This window comes from Myotis myotis, unplaced genomic scaffold (assembly GCF_014108235.1).
Source record: "Myotis myotis isolate mMyoMyo1 unplaced genomic scaffold, mMyoMyo1.p scaffold_m19_p_11, whole genome shotgun sequence".
In the NCBI taxonomy this organism is placed as follows: domain Eukaryota; kingdom Metazoa; phylum Chordata; class Mammalia; order Chiroptera; family Vespertilionidae; genus Myotis; species Myotis myotis.
The window spans coordinates 41,876,774-41,900,620 of record NW_023416315.1 but is presented as its reverse complement, the minus strand read 5'-3'; the positions used below and the strand labels follow the sequence as shown (position 1 = coordinate 41,900,620).

The window sequence follows — 23,847 nt, the reverse complement described above, 5'->3', positions numbered from 1 at the left end:
GACCCCCCCCTCCAGAATTTTCATGCACCGGGCCTCTAGTTTATTCAAGGAAGACTCATAAAGCTTTGAGAGCCCAACGCTGATATAGGAGTTTTGGTTACTAAAGAAGAGAGCTCACACTTAGCCTTAAGGGATTTAAAATATAGTTGATTTTAAAGTAATATATAAAAAGACAAAGCTAATTAAAATTTAGCAGATATTAATAAGATAAATCCTACCTGAGAATGGTACATCTCTAAGAAGAGTAGGAGTCCAGCCAGTCCAAAGGGAAATCCAACCATCTTTGGACACTTTCTTGCTGACAAATTGATGCAGCTCCTTGTAAGAAAACCTCTTAGATTGCATCTTGGTTCTTATCAATTCTAAGGGACTTATTACAGTTACTGCACCAACTAATACAAACAAGCAAACATTAAAAAACAAAACCAGAGCCATGTACTATGCAAATACACATGCAAAATTAATACTTCATGCATTTTATATTTTAAAATTCTATTTTGAAAAGTTTGCAAACCTTAACATCAAATATCTAATGCCAACATACTGGCGCAGATTTATTTTCCTTGATAAAGGTCTTTCTTAAAAGTCTGTTTTCAGCCCTAGCTAGTTTGCTCACTGGTTACAGCGTCGGCCCTTGGACTGAAGGGTCTCAGGTTTGATTCTGGTCAGAGGCATGCGACTAAACCTAAAATCTAGAATCTAGTCTAAAACCTAAATTCATTCTAATATCTCTGATCGAGATTCAACATGAATGGGTTGATCCCATTTCATTCTGATAGCAATTACCATGCCATATGCCTTCTAGAGTATAAATATTAACAAATCAGTAAACTACAAATGCAAAATATATATTACCAATACTCTGGATTTCGTACAAATTCTCTGTGAATGTCAAAATTGTAAAAGATTCTTTAAGCAGAAATCAAAATGAAAATATAATAAAGGTATTACTTACATCTGGCCACAATTCCAGCAACAATTGGTATATGGCTTTCATTTTCTCCTAATTTAGATTTCAGGAGAGCAGTTAATTGATCATAGCAGGTAAAATAGATAACTGTAGCAGGAACTGCCATTACTCTGTTAGAAACACACAAACAAAAAAATTTACATAAAATTATCAAATTTTAAAATATAAATACCTTATATTTTGTACAAGCTAAAAATTATAATGAATCAGACCATGAGATCAATTTTTCTTTTATTTTAAATATTATTAACTTATTAGGTTTTTAAAATAGGTATCTGCCCTCCAGAAGTTTACATTCTAGTTGTGAAAATAAGTTAAGTACCAGTCAGATCATAAATAGTAAAAGATAAATGAGGACACTTCTCTGTCTTCTAGTCTTGTTCTATCTGCTTCTGGTCTCCCAAATCTTCCCTCCCAATTATATTTACCATAACATAAAAATCACTGAAGTAAAAAGTACAAGAGCAATTGTAAACTATTTTTGAAATATGGACCATATTCCATACCGCCTTACAAAACTGGAAATAAATTACCACTAATGATGCCATGCTAATATATACTACTACTGAGGAATTTCTGACAACATTCTTTTAAATGAAAATATCAAAAGGGAATTATTAATTAAATTAAATACAGTTGCAGACACTGTCATGTCATAAATGTTAATGCAACAAGAAACCTTTCTATGTTAATAGACTAGCTAAAGTACATTCACAGACCATATTTTGGAATGCCTAATGTTCTAAAATGAAGTTTGATAATGAGAATTTAGATACAATTAACTATTGGATCTAACCACTAACTTTATAACCTTAGGCAGTTAAAATATATGCCTCTAAGTTGACTACCAAAAAATAAATTAGAAAGAAATGAGGTATATAAAGGCAAGTTATTAGTTGGGATTTTTAATTTGGCCTTACTAGTTTATCACATTAATTCATATAATAGCTTGTTAGAAATTTAAAATTATCTGGAAAAGGAAAAGTATACTTATCACAGTATCTCTTTATTTTAGTAAAAAAAACACAGTCAAACACCAAATTCTTAATTTCTGAACATGAAAAAAAGTTATGCCTGTGCACCACAGACAACACCACAAGCCTGGTTGCTCAAATCTTCTATACGTTCAGGAAGGCATTATTTGTATGCTTGACCTTTGGCCAACTTCAAGAAATGTAGCCCTTGGAATATTCCCCATTATAAGGTTTTTCTGTATACCTGGAGCATTATTTCAACTTGTCTGGACTGATTTATATAAATGATATGATTTTTGGTAAACATCTGCTTTCCTTTTAGGGGTCTGAAGGTTTGGTAATCAGAGTTGTTCAAAAACACAGAATATGCCTGTGTGATCAACCAGTAAAAGCCCTATGAAACGCCTTACACAGACTGCTGTAGTTCAATGCTGAAAGAATAAGCACACAAATCACACCCCCCCCTCTCAAAACAAAACAAAAACAGAAAAGAATAAAAAGCAGCAGCACATCCTGTGCAATGTCGTGAGGGAGGACTTTGGAGCCTGTTGCCTGGTCAACTTCTTTTGTGTCTTTTTCCTTTACTAAACCATAGTCGGGAGTATAACCTTCATTAGGTCCTGTGAGTCCTTCCAGCAAATCATAAATGTGTTGGTGGTTGTGGGACTCATAACACAATGTTTTAAAATATGAAAAAGTTCTAGTATTAAAAACGCACAGTTTTTTAAATCATGCTGTAATGCAAAACAACACTATCATTTAGTAAAAGAAAATATTAAATTTCAACTTACAAGGTGGGGGGAAGGCCACTCCACAGAGATTTAATTCCCTCATTTCGAATGATTTTCAAAAATGCATCCTAAAATCATAATAGAGAAAAGTAGTCAAAATATATTCCTGAACCTGATATACAAAAAGTTTATAATAATAATTGGTAATTTGATTCTCCCAAGTGTTTATTTCTAAAATACAAGTTTCTCAGATGTATGTATGGCCAATCTTTTTTTTTTCCCCCCTAAGGAATTGCCCTTAACTTTCAAACACAAGTAAAAGATTCTGGATGATACTTTCAGCTTACAGAATAAAGTCTGTATTACTCAGCTTTGGATTGTTCTAATTAGCTCTAAGAAACCAAGTTTTTCAAAAATTATTATAAAAAGAAAGTGGAATAATGGCAGAGAATTTGTCAGATTAATTCTGCTTGCCAATTATGAAATCTGAGAAAATGTCATTTAAATCCAGTATTTCAAATCTCTGGAGAGGAACCAAAACCAGGCAGAAACTAAAGGGAAATCTGCTGTTAAAGGACAAAGTGCAATGAGTGAGATTTGCAAATCTGCAGCTTTTTTTGCCTATGGAAGTGGCAAAAAATCCACAGCACAGTTAGCTGGTTGAGATGGCAAGTACAGAGTCCAGGCTGGAAGAATAATCAGACAGCTAGGGGGAAATCCTGGAAAGAAAGCCACTACCAAAGGCATAAGCCCCCAATGTGCATGCAGTAGCAGCCACAAAACTTGGCTCTCTACTAAATTTTATGCAATCCCAGAGGAAGACCACAGGGTCCTACAGTCCACCAGAGGGAAGCACGAGTTTAAGTTTGAATCCAGCCAAAGTTTAACTGCCTTCTAGAACAATACTAACTCTTCAGAAATATATAAAAGAATCCAGGGTTTTTATAATAATCATTCGCAATATCCATTATCCAATCAAAATTCAGTAAACAAAAAGAAACAAGAAAATGTGCTCATACTAAAAAAAAAAAAAAGTCCTGAGTAGAAACCAACAAGCATGATTCAGATGAAACAACTGGCAGCTATTATAAACATGTTCAAGAATTTAAACATGAGAGACGGAAGATGGCGGCGGTATAGGCAGACGCGTCCCAGGTCGTGTCCCGGAGCAAATGGAGTGAGCAGCTAAAACTAGTAACATCCACCCCGAATTGGCGAAATTGCTCAGCTGGTGAGACGGTTTGCAGCCGGGAAGAGCAGAACTCCCCTGGAAAGGTAAAAAAACCAGGGATTTGGGCAGGAAAGTTTGCCAGACCTCTGAGCCCAGAGAGTCGGAGGGAGACCGTGTGGCAGACAGCCGCGTCCCTTGGGACAGGCACAGCCCCTAACAGGGGAAAGGAGAACCGCGGGATTCCTGGCGCTGCCGGGGGAATTGCGAGCTGGGTTCTGTGATCACGGAGGACTGAGCCTAAAGGGGGCAGCCTGAAGAGCTGACCAGACCATGCAGTCCCGGTAAGAGAAGAAGCTTACAGAAACCAAGCCTTCCCCGTTTCCGCGGCCGGCATTTGTTTGTTTGTTTTCACTGAATCCTGTTCATGGGACATTTCGGATACAGACACTCACCTGTGCTGAAGAGAGGAAGAGGGTGCGGAGGAGTGGAATCTGGGGAGAGACTGAGGAGAGAAGGGGGGCCAGGAGAGGTGGCAGCGAATTGAGTGCTGAGACATCCCTGAGCCCAGGACTGGGGCAGCCATTCTCTCCGGAGAGTGAGACTCCTCCCCCTAGCCCCCAGGCAAGGAGCACAGCCACACCCAGATTCCACCCTGTAGGAGATCAAGGATTAAAATAACCTGATCAGCCCCTGGGAGTTAACAGGGTCTGGCCTATAGAGGGATTTTCAATCCCAGCAACAACACAGCACTGGTAACTATTACGCAGCCAGCTCTGGGCAGTGAACTTCCACTGGACAGAGAGTCCCTATAGCCTCAGAGGCCAACCCCAGAGCACTGCCACCCAGAGGCTGACCCACAAACTGACTCTTTGCTAAACACAAAATAGGGCAGTCTGGGAAACAAATGCGGCTTGCTTTAAAGTAGGGACAGTGGTTTACAACACGGAGGAACAGTGTATCGCAGGGAAACTCAACACTCTCCTGAATACCTGGCAGGTCTAAGGCGAGCCACACTGAAGAATAGAAGAACCGAAGGACCTTCACTACTGCAATATTTTTTTTTTCTTTTCTCACCTTTTAACTGAGAAACCAATTTTTTTTTTCTTTTTTTTTCTTTTCTTCTTCTTTTTTTCTTTCTTCTTTTTTCCATCACCTGATTTTACCCTTTTAATTACTACCTTCTTATTTTTAACCAGTATTATTACTGCTACCATTTTACCATTTTTTTTTTAAAGTGCCATTTTATTTTCTCTTTATATTATTTTGGGATTAGTGTTCTCCATTCTATTTTCATCGTTATATTATTGGTTGTTTCTAGTTTGCATTCATCTCCAAGGAGCTGTTGCTGGAATTTGTTGGGATTAATGGCTGTTCTATAGGAGTATTCTCCTCATATAAAAAAGTCTCTTCCCCTCTTCCACTTCATTCTCTCTTTTCGCTCTTTTTTTTTTCTTTTCTTTTCTTTTCTAGCTTTTATTTTCCCCCCTCCTTTTTCCCAATTTCATTTTTGCACTCCGTTTTTTGGTCCCTACTTTTCTTTTCTTTTTTCTCTTTTATCTTTTTCTCTTCCTTCTTCCTTATCCCCTAATTCTCTTAATTCAGGTGGTCACCTTTATTTGGGGTTATTAATATCGTGAATATATTTGTGTTTAGTGCCTGGTACGTGGTGCCTTGTTGTGTTGTATTTTGTGCCTTTAAATCAACGCAGCAGATCCAAGCAACAGCAACCTCCTGAGCACCACACCCTCTGCTGAGGAACAGCAGCTGTACGTGAAACCTCGCCCCACCAGCCAGAAGAGCCACCACAGCTGTGAACAGCACCCACCAGAGGAGCTGCTGTCAACTGAAGAGCAGCTGCTACCGCAACCGCCCGAAGAGCAACCACAGACCAAGGAGTCACTGCCACCAAGGAAGCAGCCACTGAACAACTCAACGTCTAGATATGTCAGTGAGATCAAACATGGGTAGACAAAGAAACCCCCAAAGGAAAGAGAAGGAGGACTCTCCAGAAAAGCAGCTAAGTAATACAGAGGCATGCAACATGACAGATAAAGAATTCAGAATAAGGGTCCTAGAGTGCATAAACCGGATGGAGGAAAAAATCGACAACCTCTGCAAGAAGCAAGATGAAACAGATGAAAAAATCGATAACATATGGAAGAAGCTAGAAGAAACAGATGAAAAAATCAACAACTTAAGTAAGACCCAAGAAGAAATGAAGAGTGATATAGCTGCAATGAAAAACTCCATTGAAAGTATCAACAGTAGACTAGGTGAAGCGGAGGACCGAATTAGTGAATTAGAAGACAAGGAAGCAAAACACACCCAAAATGTACTGCAATTGGAGAAAAAAATGAAAAGACAGGAGGAGAGCCTAAGGGAGCTTTGGGACAACATGAAACGAAACAACATACGAATAATAGGGGTACCAGAACAACAGAAGGATGAACAAGGATTAGAAAACCTATTAGAAGAAATAATATCAGAAAACTTCCCTGAGGTGGGGAAGAAAAAAGTCACACAAGCCCAGAGAGTCCCAAACAAGGTGAACCCGAAAAGACCCACACCAAGACACATCATAATTACCATGGCAAATGTTCAGGACAAAGAGAGAATCTTACAGGCTGCAAGAGAGAGACGGAAAGTTACATACAAGGGATCTCCCATTAGATTGTCAAATGATTTCTCAACAGAAACACATCAGGCCAGAAAAGAATGGACGGAAATTTACAAAGTGATGCAAAGCAAAGGACTGAATCCAAGAATACTCTATCCAGCAAGGCTATCATTCAAACTTGAAGGGGAAATAAGAAGCTTCACAGACAAAAAAAGGCTAAGGGAGTTTATCACCACCAAGCCAGCAATGCAAGGAATGCTAAAGGGACTGGTATAAAAATAAGAAATAAAAAGCTCAGAAAGAAAACAGCCACACAAAAACAGAAATGCCTACAAACAACTACCTTTCAATAATAACTTTAAACGTAAATGGACTAAATGCTCCAAACAAAAGACATCGAGTGGCTGAATGGATAAAAAAACATGACCCATACATCTGCTGTCTACAAGAAACCCACCTCATTAGAAGGGACTCACGCAGTCTGAAAGTGAAAGGATGGAAAAATATCTTTCAGGCAAATGGAAAGGAAAAGAAAGCTGGGGTAGCAATACTTATATCGGACAAAATAGACCTCAAAGTGAAGGCCATAACAAGAGATAAGGAAGGCCACTTCATAATACTAAAGGGATCAATACAACAAGAAGATATAACCCTGGTAAACATATATGCACCCAATGCAGGAGCACCCAAATTCATAAAAAAACTCCTGGAAGATATCAAAGGAGAGGTCGACAACAATACAATCATAGTAGGGGACTTTAATACACCACTGACAGCACTGGATAAGTCCTCTAGACAAACAATCAGCAAAGATACAGCAATCCTAAATGACTCACTAGATCAGATGGACTTAATAGACATCTTCAGAACACTTCACCCGAAAGCCAGGGAATATACATTCTACTCAAATGCTCATAGGACATATTCAAAAATAGACCATATATTGGGTCACAAGCAAAGTATCCCCAAATTCAAGAAAATTGAAATCATAAAAAGCATCTTCGCAGACCACGATGGCATAATATTAGAAATAAACTACAATAAAAACAACCCAAAATACTCAAACACCTGGAAGCTGAATAGCATGCTATTAAATATTGATTGGGTTACCAATGAAATCAAAGAAGAGATTAAAAACATCCTGGAAACTAATGACAATGAAAACACAACAGTCCAAAACCTATGGGACACAATGAAAGCAGTCCTGAGAGGGAAGTTTATAGCTCTACAGGCCTATCTCAAAAAACAAGAAAAAATGGTAGTAAATCATCTAACTCTACAACTCAAAGAATTAGAAAGAGAGCAACAAGAAAACCCCAGAGTGAGCAGAAGGAAGGAGATAATAAAGATTAGAGCTGAAATAAATGACATAGAGACCAAAAAAACAATACAGAAAATCAATGAAACTAAGAGCTGGTTCTTTGAAAGGATAAACAAGATTGACAAACCTCTAGCCAGACTCACCAAGAAGCAAAGAGAGAGGACCCAAATAAACAAAATCAGAAACGATAGAGGTGAAATAACAACAGACCCCACAGAAATACAAATGATTGTTAAAAAATACTATGGACAGCTCTACTCCAACAAACTAGACAACCTGGAGGAAATGGACAAATTCCTAGAAAAATACAACATTCCAAAACTCAATCAGGAAGAATCTAAAAATCTCAACAGGCCAATAACTATGGAAGAAATTGAAGCAGTCATCTAAAAGCTTCCATCAAACAAAAGCCCAGGACCAGATGGCTTCACAGGGGAGTTTTACCAAACATTCAAGGAAGAACTAAAACCTATTCTCCTCAGACTACTACAAAAAATTCAAGAGGAAGGAACACTTCCAAGCTCATTCTATGAAGCCAGCATCACCCTAATACCAAAACCAGGTAAAAACAACACAATGAAAGAGAATTACAGGCCAATATCCCTCATGAACATAGATGCCAAAATCCTCAACAAAATCTTAGCAAATCGGATCCAGCAGTACATCAGAAAGATCATACACCATGACCAAGTAGGATTCATCCCAGGGATGCAAGGGTGGTACAGTATCCGCAAATCAATAAACGTGATACATCACATAAACAAATTGAAAGAAAAAAACCACATGGTCATATCAATTGATGCAGAAAAAGCATTTGACAAAATTCAACACCCATTTTTGATAAAAGCTCTCAGCAAGGTGGGAGTAGAAGGATCATACCTCAGCATAATAAAAACCATATATGACAGGCCCACAGCCAACATCATACTCAATGGACAAAAACTAACACCATTTCCCCTAAGAACAGGAACAAGACAGGGATGCCCCCTCTCACCACTCCTGTTCAACATAGTACTGGAAGTGTTAGCCATTGCAATTCGGCAAGAAGAAGAAATAAAAGGCATCCAAATTGGAAAAGAGGAAGTAAAACTGTCCTTATTTGCAGACGACATGATATTATACATACAAAACCCTAGAGACTCCATCAAAAAGCTACTGGACTTAATACATGAATTTGGCAATGTAGCAGGATACAAAATTAACCCCAAGAAATCCGAGGCATTTCTATACACCAATAGTGAACTTTCAGAAAGAGAGATTATAAAAACAATCCCGTTTACCATTGCACCAAAAAAATTAAGCTACCTAGGAATAAACTTAACTAAAGAGGTAAAAGACCTCTACGCAGAAAACTACAGGACGTTGAAAAAAGATATAGAGGAAGACATAAACAGATGGAAGAACATACCGTGTTCATGGATTGGTAGAATCAACATCATTAAAATGTCCATACTACCCAAAGCAATCTATAAATTCAACGCACTTCCCATTAAAATACCAACGGCATACTTCAGAGATCTAGAACGAACTCTCCAAAAATTCATCTGGAATAAAAAAAGACCCCGAATAGCTGCAGCAATCCTGAAAAAGACCAAAGTAGGTGGGATCTCAATACCAGATATCAAGTTGTATTACAAAGCCACTGTTCTCAAAACTGCCTGGTACTGGCACAAGAATAGGCATATAGATCAATGGAATAGAATAGAGAGCCCAGAAATCAGCCCGAACCAATATGCTCAATTAATATTTGACAAAGGAGGCAAGAACATACAATGGAGCCAAGATAGTCTCTTCAATAAATGGTGTTGGGAAAATTGGACAGATATATGCAAGAAAATGAAACTAGACCACCAACTTACACCATACACAAAAATAAACTCAAAATGGATAAAGGACTTAAATGTACGACAGGAAACCATAAAAATTCTAGAAGAATCCAAAGGTAACAAAATCTCAGACATATGCCGAAGCAATTTCTTCACTGATACAGCTCCTAGGGCACTTGAAACGAAAGAGAAAATGAACAAATGGGACTACATCAAAATAAAAAGCTTCTGCACAGCAAAAGAAACCATCAACAAAACAACGAGAAAACCCACTGTGTGGGAAAACATATTTGCCAATGTCATATCTGATAAGGGCCTAATCTCCAAAATTTATAGGGAACTCATACAACTTAACAAAAGGAAGATAAACAATCCAATCAAAAAATGGGCAAAGGACCTAAATAGACACCTTTCAAAAGAGGACATTCAGAAAGCCAAGAGACATATGAAAACATGCTCAAAGTCACTAATCATCCGAGAGATGCAAATCAAAACAACAATGAGGTATCATCTCACACCTGTCAGACTGGCTATCATCAACAAATCAACAAACGACAAGTGCTGGAGAGGATGTGGAGAAAAAGGAACACTTGTGCACTGCTGGTGGGAATGCAGACTGGTGCAGCCACTATGGAAGACAGTATGGAGTTTCCTTAAAAAACTGAAAATGGAACTCCCATTTGACCCTGTGATCCCACTTCTAGGAATATATCCCAAGAAACCAGAAACACCAATCAGAAAGGATATATGCACCCCTATGTTCATAGCAGCACAATTCACCATAGCTAAGAGCTGGAAACAGCCTAAGTGCCCATCAGTAGATGAATGGATTAGAAAACTGTGGTACATCTACACGATGGAATACTATGCTGCTCTAAAAAGGAAGGAACTCTTACCATTTGCAACGTCATGGATGGAACTGGAGAGCATTATGCTAAGTGAAATAAGCCAGTCAATGAAGGAAAAATACCACATGATCTCACTCATTCATGGATAATAGAGACCATTATAAACTTTTGAACAATAATAGATACAGAGGCAGAGCTGCCTCAAACAGATTGTCAAACTGCAGCAGGAAGGCCGGGGAGGGTTGGGGGGCAGGAGGTAGGGGGGTAAGAGATCAACTAAAGGACTTGTATGCATGCATATAAGCATAACCAGTGGACATAAGACATTGGGGGATAGGGGAGGCTAGGGGACTGTCTAGGGCGGGGGGATAAAATGGACACATATGTAATACCCTTTGTAATACTTTAAGCAATAAAAAAAAAAAGAATTTAAACATGATGTATGCATAATGAATGAACAAATTTGGAATTTCAAAAAAGTTACTATAAAAAAACAGCCAAATGAAAACTCTACATCTAAAGTGAAAAATCTACTAAGTGGGCTTTACAGCAGAAAGAAACAGCAAAGAGCAAGTCAATGGATTTAACCCTGAAGGGAAATACAGGATAGGCAAAGTATATTTACAGTGGTGAGTATGCAAAACACAGAGTTTATTCTTATATTGCTATTTATTCATTATTGTATTATTTTCCACATGAACAACTGTAAACCTATAAAGTAGTATAACAACCTTATTTCAAGTCATAGATGAAAGAAGAGAGAATGGGTACAGGAAAAAAGTTAAGCCAGAATTCTATATGCAGCAAAAATACGCTTGAAAAAATGCTCAATAAGTACATTTTAGATGAACAAAAACTGAAATACTCTGACAAAATACCTTTAATAAAGAATGCTAAAAGAAGTTCTTCAGAATGAAGTGTTCACAGAGAAAAACAATGAGTAGTTTTTTATATTTATTTTCACAACAAAATCTGTGAATGAATGTATGTAGCAGCTTTATTCAAAATAGCTAAAAATTGGAAACAACTCAATATCTATATCAAGGAATAGTATAAAAAGGAACAAACTATTGAAACATGCAACAATGTGAATGAATCTCTACATAATTATGCTAAGTGAAAAGTGCCAATCCCAAAATATTATATATGTTATGAGCCTATTTAAATAATATTGTTGAAATTACAAAATTATATAAATGGAGAACAGACTAGTGGTTGCCAGGAGTTCAGAGCAGGTAAAAGCACAAATGGGTATGACTATAAAAGGGCAAAAGAAGGATCCAGGTGGGGATGGAATTGTTCTGTATCTTAACTGTATCAATGCCAATATCCTGGTTGTGGTATTATACTTGTTTTGTAAGATGTTACTATTAGAGGAAACTGGAAAAAGGATATTTGGAATCCATCTATATATTTTTCTAAAATTGCGTATGATCTATAATGATCTCAAATAATAAAAATATTTTTTAATTTTAAAAAATATACACCCCCCTTTTGTTCTACATAAAAAAAGCATGAACAGCCCTGGCTGGGTAGGCTCAGTGTTAGAGCAACGGCATGTGGACTGAAGGGTCATGGGTTCAATTCCAGTCAAGGGCACATACCTCAGGCTGCAGGCTTGATTCCCAGTCTCTCCTCTGCGGAAGGCAACCAACTGATGTGTCTCTCTCTCTCTGTCTCTCCCCCTCCTTCCACACTCTCTGAAAAGAATCAATGGGAAAAATATCCTCTGGTGAGGATTAACAAAACGTTTTCTTTTGTGTGTGTGTTTTTGTAAAAGCATGAAAAGAAAGTTAAAGTGTTAAAAGCAAAGAAGTACTTTCCCTTTCCTGCTTCAATATCCATTTTTTATCTGTGGATAAATTTACTAAGTATATGATAAAATTTTACTGTCTTGTAATTTGAAAGATCTTTCACTCACAAGATTAAATATAAAAATAGAAAATATACTGTGATTATACATAATATAATCTCCTTACTAATGTTCCCCGGAAATATCCTGGCTTCTTATACCATGCTTTGTTGCCTTCCTCTTCACAGATACAGAGATGATCCATAAGTCCATTATTATATACAAAACATTTTCCTAACAAAGAAGATTACAACAGTCAATAATTATGTCATACAACTATATTATTTTTATTGATGAAAAAATTGAAATTACAATGAGGGGACTAGAAAATTGTAAGAAAATATATAATCTTGTCCTTACCTTTTGGGATGAAATATATATAATTTGATTTGCTTAATGACACAGCTTTGAGATCTAAATTCACAGTGGTTAAAAGTGAGCAAATTTTATGTTTTCAGAACTGCAGTAAGCAAATGCAAACAGAAATAAATATTTTTTTTGGTTATGTGGGGGGATGGAGAGAAAAGATAAAGGAGGAAAACCTGTTTTGATATGAGAATATGAGTGTACATCTTCTCTATTTGACAAGAAAACTCTGTGGTATGAAAGGGAAATGCAGACAAAAATATATTATGAAATCTAATGTATATCTGAATGCTGCTAAGAGAGTAGATCTTTAAAGTTCTCCTGACAAGAAAAGCAAATTTGTGAAGTAATGGATGTTAACTAAACTTACTGTGGTGATCATTTTGCCATGTATACATATATGTTAAATCATTAGGTTGCATACCTAAAGCTAATACAGTGTTATTTGTCAAATATATCTCAAATAAAAATCATCCTCTTACCTAATTAGTATAGGTTTATAAAAGTGTTATATATACATTTGTTTTCTGCCTAGATCTCATCATGTACAATTAGGTGATGAAAACCTGCTTCTGCATTATGGTACAATTTTTTAATTGACAAAAAAAGATTAACATTCAAACAAAAATGAATGCAGTAACACTTAAAAATCTAACATAAACTTCCAGTACAGAACTAGTACATACCTTTGTAAAATTGGTTGCTTTGGGCTTGTAGTCGAATTTTAACAACATCCAGGGGTGTCACTATGAAGATATGCAGGTTTCAATTAACAAGAGACATGTAAATTTAGAAATGTTTGTCCAAAGAACACAAAATACAAGGTGGGGCAAAAGTAGGTTTAAAGTTGTGAATATATATTATTTTTTATTAATTATTGTATTTTTTCTATATAAACAACTATAAGCCTAGTTTTGCCCCAACTTGTGTATTGAACCATACTTTTCCTCATGACTATATAATGGGTAAGATTATTTATCTTAAAGTGATTTTGAATGTAACATTCTAATTTTTACCCTTGAATTTTGTTTGAAGAGGATCAATGAGAAGATGATGTAATTACTTCTGCTACAAATATTAAAATGTCACTTAAAATTTTTCTACAACTATAATTCCATTAACATTAAAACTAAAAGACTAGTCCAAAAGTCTATTTAAATATGGAGAATAACTGTATTATAAGTAATCAATAATCAAACAATACTAGTCTTCCTAATCTATTAAATTTACTTGTATCAAATGAAAACTATAGTTAATGTAAATTTGAGTAAACTAGTCATACAGCATCTTTACCAACAGGTTGTGTTATTCCATTTCGGAACAGCACAGTAAAGAAGAATGGTTTTAACTTGCATGCTCTATTTGGCCCAAGCAGAAAAAATGCCAAATAATGGTACCAAAGAAAACTTTCCCTCATCTGACAATGATCTCTAAGGCCTTTACAACTCTAACATTCTGACCTGAAGTAACATATTACCATACTAAAGCAATTAGTTTATGTTTGTTCTAGTTATCTGCTATGTTATTTAAATAAACCAGCCAAGTTAAAATCATTATGTTAAACTGTCACCTAACTATGTCATTTGGCTGTGTCTATAAGAAATTAACTATAAATTAAAAAACAAACAATAAAACCCCACAGAAAAATGTGGTCTAGAGAAATTTAAGAAATTCACCATTAATATAAGAAAAGTTAAACAATTTGTGTTTATTGCTATTGTAAATTGTCCAAATTCTGTATTATTCATTATGCTGATGTTTTATTTCATCTTCTTGCTTTCTATTTTAAAAAAGGATAAAAGTCAGAAAATTTTAATACTAATAGGGACCATAGAAAACTCCTAAGATAAACTCCTAATTTACAGATGAAAAATAAAGCACAAGAGAAGTAGACAATCCCAAAGTACATTCACCCTGAAAATGACAAAGCAAGGACTAAAATTCAAGTCTCTTGATATTCTGTCCTGGGTTCTTTTCATGTTATGCTGATGGAGGGATACTGTTATTTATGAAGGATGAATAATAATATTAGCATTATTTCACAGATCGTAAAACTCAAATGAACTGATTCATCCAGTTACATAATCTACATTAGTAACATTATTTTACCCATTAGTGATGTCAGTATGGCCCCAGTACAAGAGGCAACAATCTGTTGAAAAGGTGTCACATTGCAAATCTGTGGTCTCTCTCCTTCAGGATCCATATTTTTAACTAATTGAAGAAAAATCTGTTAAAGAAAAGCAAGATGTAAGATAAAAGTTTAATGGAAAATGCCCTCAAAATTCACTGCTATAAATTGAAAAAACTATAAAAACAATAATCAGCATTAATGTCAAAGCACATTGTGACAACTATCAAAAGTAAATGTGTAAGTTCTATACACAAAGGCATTACACAACTGTCATTAATAGAATATGGTCTCTGATTTTTCAAAAAGGGTAAGTACTTCAGCTAAGCCCAGTGAGCAGCATCGCACTTGCAAGACAATTAATAAAGCATTAAGAAAACAGACTCTATGTAACAGAATGAAAGCACCCAATCAACAAGACTCGGAATCTGTGAATGTAGCCTCTTAACTACTCAGATACTCTAATATGGCAGAGTTATCAGCAAATATAACCCGATTTTTACTGCATACCAAAAGTTGTTACAAAGGTATAAAACAAAAACACATAACCTCCATAAGAAGCATTTTAGAAAAATTTGATGAGAAAAGCAAAATATACTTTCTAAAAACAAAGTTAACAAAAAAACGGCATTAAAAAAAGCATAAAAATCACTTATAAACTTGCTACTCAAAAATAACAACTGGCAAAATATAGGTGTCATCTCTCCAAATGTCATGTACACACAAACATATATGTAAATATACAAATGTTGTGTGAATATATTATATACAGGGTGGGGCGAAAGTAGATTTACTATTGTTTTTACATGAAGCAGAGTTTATTCTTGTATTATTATTGTTTTATTATTTTCCAAACAAACAACTGTAAACCCACTTTTGCCCCACCCTATGTATATGTAGATATTATCTGCAGATGCAGATTACATTTAATTAATTAAACATGATTAAATATTTGTATATCTGTGTACATACTTTTTTAAAACAAAAATAGGTTACTACTATTGTATGTAAATTGTAATTGAAAAATAAAATAAACAAGGTAAGTTACTACTATTCATGTTGTTTAGTAGACCACTTTGACACTTCAAAAAATATAGACAGTGTCAATAAATATAGATCTACATTATCATTTTAAATGCTTGAAGTTTTTAATTTCATTAATTTAATCAGTCTCATATTGTTAGATATTAAGGTTACTACCAATTTTTCAGTGGTGAATATGTTCTCCCATTCAGTGGGCTGCTTTTCATTTTGTTGTTTTTCTTTGCTGTACAGAAACTTTTAAGTGTGATGTAGTCCTATTTGCTTATTTTTCCTTTTATTTCCCTTGCTCCAGGAGGCATATCAGAAAAAATATTGTTGTGAGAAATGTCTGAGATCTTACTCCCTATATTTCTTTCTGGAATTTTTATATTTCAAGTCTTACATTTAATTCTTTCATCCATTTTGAGTTTACTCTTGTGTATGGTGTAAGAAGGTGATCTAAATTCATGTTTTTGCACATATCTGTCCAATTTTTCCAACACCATTTATTGAATAGACTGTCTTTACCACATTGTATGTTCTTGCTTCCTTTGCTGATATTAACTGACAATAAAGGCATAGTTTATTTCTGGGCTCTCTGTTTTGTTCCATTGACCTGTATGTCTGCTTTTATGCCTAGTACCATGCTGTTTTGATTACTATGGCCTTGTAGTATAGTCTGATATCAGATAGCATGATTCTTCCAACTTTGTTCTTCTTTCTCAAGATTGCTGTGGTACCTACCTGGTTTAAGTCTTTTCCTCAACTCTATGCTCCAATATTTTGTTTGTAACATCAGTAGCTGAAAATCTGTAGTGAAAACCAAACAAAACTTTTTATCTTTTCACACAGGAAAAGGATAACAAGCCTAAAGGAAAGGAGCATGTACAAAACTTTAAAATACAAATTAACATTTACTGACTGCTTTCTGGTAAGTGCTTTGAGAAATATGAAGAACACTCCAGAAATGCTAGCCTTAGAGTTACGGAAGTATTTGCAAAAAACGTTCTATTATCCCAGTAAATATATTTCACTTTAAAGACAAACAGCTCTATAACCTGATCACACTGATCAATCTTAGATTTTAAGAGTCAAAATAATTGATTTTGTGATGTGAAATTAAGTATCCAGCATCATCTATGGCATATTTGGGAGAGGGGAAATTTGATCTGAATCTAAGCAATCCTTTAGATCTAACTTCCATTTAGTTCTAGCAGCCAAACTTGCTAAAATAATCTTGTATTATTTCTAATTATTGAGTAATAGTCTCTTGAGGTTTTTTTTTTATATTGTCTGCAAATATTTGATTTCTGCCATTCTCAAACATCATGAGGCTAATTTAATCCTCTTATTGCAGAGGCTAGGATTTCCAACACAATATTAGATAAAGAGTGGTGAAAATAGCCCAGCCGATAGGGCCAAGTGATTGATTGTTGACCTCTGAACCAGGAGATCAAGGTTCGATTCCCCAGGTTGCATAGGGGGCGTACAGGAAGCAACTGATCAATCAATGATTTTCTCTCATCATAGATGTTTCTCTCTCTCTCTCTCTCTCTCTCCCCCTTCCTCTCTGAAATAAATAAAAACATATTTTAGAAAAAGAGTAGTGAAAATAAGTATACTTTCTCCATACCTCAATTAAAAAAAATTCTAAGATTTCCTATTAGGATGTTGTTTGCTGTAGACTTTTTGTTTTTAAACAGAGACTTTTTATCACATTAAAAAATTTTATTTCTAATCTTAATATACTATGAATTTTTTTAATTTCAGCTTTGAGGTAAAACTGACATATGAAATATTTAAAGCATACATCATGGTTATTTGATATACATATACACTGTGAAAAGATTCCTCCTATCTAGTTAATTAACACATCATATGATCTAGATGAAACTGACAAATGCCAAGAATCACATAAACCACCAAAACTTACTTGAGAAGAGACAGAAAATCAAAATAGACTTATAACAGATTTAATTAGTAATAAAAAAGTCTCCCAACAAAGAAAATCCAGGACTAGTTGGCTTCACTGGTAAATTCTATCAAACATTTAAAAAGTAATTAACACCAATTCTTTTCAAAGTCTTCTAATAGATAGAAGAGGGAACACTTCCTAACTCATTCTATGAAGCCAATACTACTGATACCAAAGCCAGAAAAAGACATCACAAGAAAACTACAAACTAATATCCTGTATGTACATAAATGCTGAAATTCTCAACAAAATACTAGTAAACCAAACCCAACCATATAGCAAAACAATTTACACCATGACCAAGTGGGATTTACCTGAGAAATAAACTAATTAGATTTATTTGATACAAATGCTGACCTACCTCACTAGTAGTGTCAAATTTAAGAATCTAGATTAAGTTCTCGCTTTGATCATTCTATCAACACTGACTGTTCTTACATCTAATAGAAAAAGTAAATATCTTGGTATTAGCTACTAAAAACTTGTTTTTAAAGCACACGCTATGTTCATAAAATTCAATAGGACCAATAAAACAAATTTTGATTCTACTTCAAAATTTTGCTTAGGACCAAATCTTTAATAAGAATGTCACAAATGTATAAGTCTATTAATTAATTATATAAATTTCCCAAATTATCTCAGTATAAAATAACGCTGATTGATCAAAAATCAGGATCAAAATATATGCAAAGACTCTGTGAAGTGGGGCAAAATAGAACTGTAGTAAAGAAAGAAATTTCAAAGACTGAAAGAAGCTACCCTTAAGTGGATCGTGGAAGAAGTCACATGAATTGTAATGGACAGCAGAATAAACATTTTACAGCGATGTAATGATGACTAATCCAACAGTAAAAATAAGAATTTAACCTTTATTTAATCTATCTGCTGGGAGCTGAGCAAGATGTTTCATCTTTCCCCAATAACTTTTCCCAAAATCCTATGGCATTAAGCTTTTAAAAAGGCAACATTTATACTTAATATGTATGATTTATAATAAAACTAACACGATCACTTCATGGTATAACGCCATTAGAGAGAAATTTAGCAATATATTATAAAAAACAAAGATGTGGTGTTCTAAAATAAAACAAACAAAAAAACCCTACATGAGACGCCAGTTCACACCCAGTGAGTGCCTAGGATGTGAGACTCTCATATATTGCTGGAGAGAAAGGTTAAAAACGTCACTCGTTTCTCATAATGTTAAACATTCAGTAACCACATGATCCAGGAATTCCAAGAAAAATAAAAACATATTTCCACAAAAGAGCAAAAGACCAATGTTTATAGCAACATTATTCCTAACAGCCCAACACTAGAAACAACCCAAATATCTACCACCAGCTGAATGGATAACTTGTGGTATATTCACACAATGGAAATACTACTCAGCAATAAAATGGAACAAACTACTGATACATGTAGTAAGATGGATGGGTCATAAAGTAATTTGTTATGCAAAATAACTCAGATCTATAGCAGATAAATTATATGTTTACATTTATACGAAGTTGAAATCCAGGCAAAACTACTTATGATAATAGAAATCAGAAGAGTGGTTATCTCTGGTGGGAAAAGGGAGCTTGGAACAAGGGCTGATAACCTTCTAAGAGGGCATAAATGTTCTATGGGGTGGTAATTACATGGATATACGTATTTGTTAGAGCTCATCAATCTGTATGTTTAAAATGGGTGCACTTTATTGTATGTAAATTATTAAGAATATTGAAAACTTTTTAAATTTACATGATGAGTTCTCACTGGATTAGCATACTGTAGGTACTCAATCAATACAGAAGGAAAGAAGGAAGTAGGATGGGTAAGTAAACTGTTTTACAGTCATGGCCAAATACGTATTCTGTACTACCTACCCTAAAAGAATTTACGATCTAGGTCAGAATATGATATATAACCTTTGAACCAGTCACACCCCATACTGGGGATAGAGCTTGCAACCTGGGCATTTGTCCCGACTGAGAATTGAACCTTGACCTCCTGGTTCATAGGTCGATGAGCAACCACTGAGCCACCGCTGGCCGGGCCCAGTTCATTATCTTTAATAGCTACTTTGGGTGCCACAGCAGCTTTTGCACTATGCTGCCTCAGAGGGCTCCACTCTCAATTTTTGAATCTTCCTGTGTTGCTTATTCTCCATTTTTACTCTTCCCCTAGGTTGTGTTCAATGACTTGACATGCTGAGTTTTTCCTGCTTTCCCAGCCATGCTCACCTGAGACAATGGACCTCAGTGCCACAGCCACTAACCAACTCTATCCTTTCATATGGTTGGCCTGCAAAACTAAGAACTTAACCACTGAAAATCCTTGGGCCTTCCAATTCACCAGAGTAACGAGACTCTAAAATGTGAAAATTAAATATTAAAAGTAGCAACAGAAGATAGTATATCAATAGTTGGCAAATTAATCCAAACAGGAATTATTACAGGCTCCAAAGGAGCAGGAAATAAAGGCTGCATCTAAGCCAGGCTTGCTACAAATAGGAAAGAGGAACAATTGCCAGCCAGGTGGAGAGACTTAAGCAAAATAGGAAAGTGATGATATTACAGAAGAACAAATATATCCGTTTGTCTAGATTCTAGAATAAGAAAATTATATTTGTGTTTGTATGAGGTAATCTGAAAAAGTCAATTAGTTCTCATTTGACAATCACAAAAAATTGCTAGGTACAGTGAGCAGATATTGTCTGCATTTATACATGAAGAAATTATAGCATAGAAAGGGTAATACTTGCCCAAGGTCCTTAAAATATTTAGAAGTAGAGCCCATGCTGAATGAATTATTTCGGATTCACAGCTAAATGTTCATTTAATTAGTTCATTCTTTTTTTAAAAATATATTTTATTGATTTTTTACAGAGAGGAAGGGAGAGGGATAGAGAGTCAGAAACATCGATCAGCTGCCTCCTGCACATTCCCTACTGGGGATGTGCCCGCAACCAAGGTACATGCCCTTGACCGGAATTGAACCTGGGACCCTTGAGTCCGCAGGCTGACGCTCTATCCACTGAGCCAAACCAGCTAGGGCTAATTAGTTCATTCTACTCAGTGTTCTCCTACTTTGCTAAATAGAACTCTTTAACCAAACTTCTCACCACAAATATTCTTCTTGAATGTATACTTTTTACCTGAAGCACATTTCAACACATACTTAAACATAAACCTTATTCCAGTGGTTCTCAACCTTCCTAATGCTGCTCGACGCTTTAATACAGTTCCTCATGTTGTGGTGACCCCCAATTTCACTGTTACAAATTGAACATAATTAAAGCATAGTGATAAATCACAAAACAATATGTAATTATATGTATGTTTTCCAATGGTCTTAGGCGACCCCTGTGAAAGGGTCGTTAGACCCCCAAAGGGGTCGCGACCCACAGGTTGAGAACCGCTGCCTTATTCTCTTACCAACATATGAGCAGGTTTCTATACTTAACAGGACACAGATAGAGGACCAAGTCCTTCATCCTATGGCTACTAAAAGATTTGAGTTCCAATAACAATTTTTTAAAAATTAATCTTGGGTTACAGATTAGAAAGTTACTAACACTATCTAGTAAAACAGACTCTGCTTTTCATAGCTTGGCGTTATCACATGCAGTGCAGGCAAGGGTGTGCCTAAAAGCACAGGGAAAATGAGATTACTGTCCTTCCTCATTATAGTAAATAAGGAAGGTAATTCATCTTTCACTAGAACAAAACATGGGCTTCATTTTTTAATTTTCTTCAAAAGAAACATGTTTAAATCCTTCCCATATCCCCCAAACCTTCCAAACACCCAATCTTCCCTTCCTATCATTGTAATTCCCTACACTGGCAGATTTTTTGCAAAAGTACGTACACTCAATATGTTTCCACATCAAGCCTACCATTACCTAGTACAGTACTTACCTTATCAATATAATGAATTTCTCACTAAGGAAACCAATGACATCTTAAACAACCAGAATGAATCAAGTCTAAGAGTTTTTGAATTCTTGAGGATAGAGGGGCTGGTGCGGAGTTTACCACAATTACAGCACTTACTGTGCTCTCACTCTGTGCCAGGCACTGCATTAATAAGAATGTTTCATTTAATCATCGCATCTGAGAAGTATTTATCATCCCTTTTCATAAATTAAAATTGAGACTCAAAATTACCCAAATCCATATGGCATATGGTTAGTGAAGCCTACATAATCCCAATGTTTTCAATTCTGTGACTTTTAAATATATATGTAATACCTATATCTATCTATCTATCTATCTATCTATCTATCTATCTATCTATCTATCTATCTATTTTATTGACCTCAGAGAGAAAGGGAGAGGGAGAAATAGAAACATCAATGATGAGAGAGAATCATTGATTGGCTGCCTCCCGCATACCCTCCACAGGGGATCAAGCCTGCAACCTAGGCATGTGCCCTGACCCAGAAGGGAACCATAGGTTGACACCCAACCACTGAACCACACCGGCTGGGCTTCTGTGACTTTTGACAGCGGTTTTGTTCCCAGTTCTCTTCCTAACTCTGTGGCCTTTTCTCCGTCTCTCTCACTGTTTCCTCACCCTCTGCTCATCACTACTTCTCTTACTTCACAAGCTCCCCCGAGGCAATTCCATTTCCTCCCAGGACTGTAACTACACACTATATTAGTGTTTCTCAACCTTTCAACGTTTTTTTATAAACATTAAAATCTTGCTCTCTCTGTAGTTTGCATTTTGAAAATAGGTTTTTCCCAAATAGAAATGCTACTAGTAATGTTGGATATTTGTCCAAACTACACCTCCTCCTGCCTCTCAAGATCTGCTAACCCCCACAGCTGAGAATTGTTGATTGGTCTCGTTCTGCCATGACTGAGAACTAGTGACTGGTCTGTGTGATGTCCCTCAAACCGATCAATCTTCCCTTTCTTTATCGCACCCACCCTCAGACATCTTTCCTGAGTTACAGACAAGTATTACCAACTGTCTAAAAACACAGTTCCATGGCTGTCTCCCCAGCCCCTTCGATTTAAAGCCATCCGAAAAACAACAACAACAAACCTCTCTAATCAAACCTGAACCATCTCTTTTTATTCTCCATTTTGGCCTAGAGGTATCCCAATCCACCCTTGTCTATGCTTTCAGGTACCTATTTTCGAAACGGTTTTATTAGCACTAACTTCTCTGAACTATTAGGTCAAAAATCAACATTAAACAATGAGTGCCTCTCATGGCCAGGGGGTAAGAAATGCAAAGTGGTACTCTTCGTCCTTGAGTGTACAAGCGGAAACATACCCAAGCCAGTATTTTTTTTTTTTTGTGAAGCGTTTTCCCATCTACAAAACAAAACTGAAATACTTTACAAAACATTTTAATTTAACCCGTATTATAATCCCATTATTATCCCCATTTTATAGGTGAAAAAACTGAGGCTCAAAGGGATTAGGTGATTTAACCAAAGTCTTACACAAGCTGGTAAGTGTCCAGTCCAGACCCAAAACCCAAGATTTGAGATGTCCAATTCCGCTCTGGGACATACACTTCCCCACCATGAGACAGGTCTGTGCAAACCAGAGCAGCACACGGGGTCAAGTGAAAGTGGGGCGCTGCAGGCGGGGGCCTCCTGGCCCGACCCTCCCTCCAACGCCCGCCGCCGCCAGCACCTAGCAAGTCCCTCTGCGGCCTGCGTCCGGCCCGCAGGGTCTGCGGCGATCGATCGCGGGAAACCCACGCTCTGCGACTCCAGGCGCGCTGAGCAGGGGCCGCCGCCGCCTCCCCGCCCCAGCTCAGCCGCAGCCGCCGCGCCTCCAGACGACAGGACGGCCGACCCGTCAGAAACAAGCAAACCTGGGGGAGAAGGCGGCAGCACGGCGGGCGACCCCGGCAACCCTAGGAGGCGAGAAGGCCGCTGGAGGAGGGCTGGGCCGGCCTCCGGCGCTAACTGCATCCACCTACGTCTGGTAGACACGGAGCCACCAAGCCTCCTCCGGACGGTGCAGGGACGCCCGGCGGCGGGTCGGCGAGCTCGGATCTGAGGCAGAGGGCATCGCGGTGGGGAGGGGC

General features: G+C 36.6%; 1 protein-coding gene across 12 annotated transcripts in view; it reads right to left on the bottom strand.

Moving 5' to 3' along the window:
- SLC25A40 (solute carrier family 25 member 40) overlaps positions 1–23,847 on the bottom strand; it is a 46,556-nt gene that overhangs the window by 14,929 nt on the left and 7,780 nt on the right. For 2 of the 12 annotated variants that reach the window (XR_004970916.1, XM_036328298.1), the window contains exons 1-9: positions 18,167–18,235; positions 16,575–16,640; positions 14,786–14,906; positions 13,363–13,422; positions 12,671–12,724; positions 12,420–12,544; positions 2,736–2,803; positions 956–1,080; positions 219–392 (exon numbers count right to left, since the gene is read on the bottom strand). Coding sequence is in view for 10 of the 12 variants with exons in the window: in XM_036328298.1 (XP_036184191.1) it covers positions 219–392; positions 956–1,080; positions 2,736–2,803; positions 12,420–12,544; positions 12,671–12,724; positions 13,363–13,422; positions 14,786–14,882 (703 nt within the window). In the remaining 2 variants the exon portion in view is untranslated. Of the gene's footprint in view, positions 1–218; positions 393–955; positions 1,081–2,735; positions 2,804–12,419; positions 12,545–12,670; positions 12,771–13,362; positions 13,423–14,785; positions 14,907–16,574; positions 16,641–18,166; positions 18,246–20,033; positions 20,059–23,847 lie in introns of those variants that run through there. The other 10 variants (XR_004970915.1, XM_036328292.1, XM_036328290.1 and 7 more) reach the window with 10 other exon arrangements.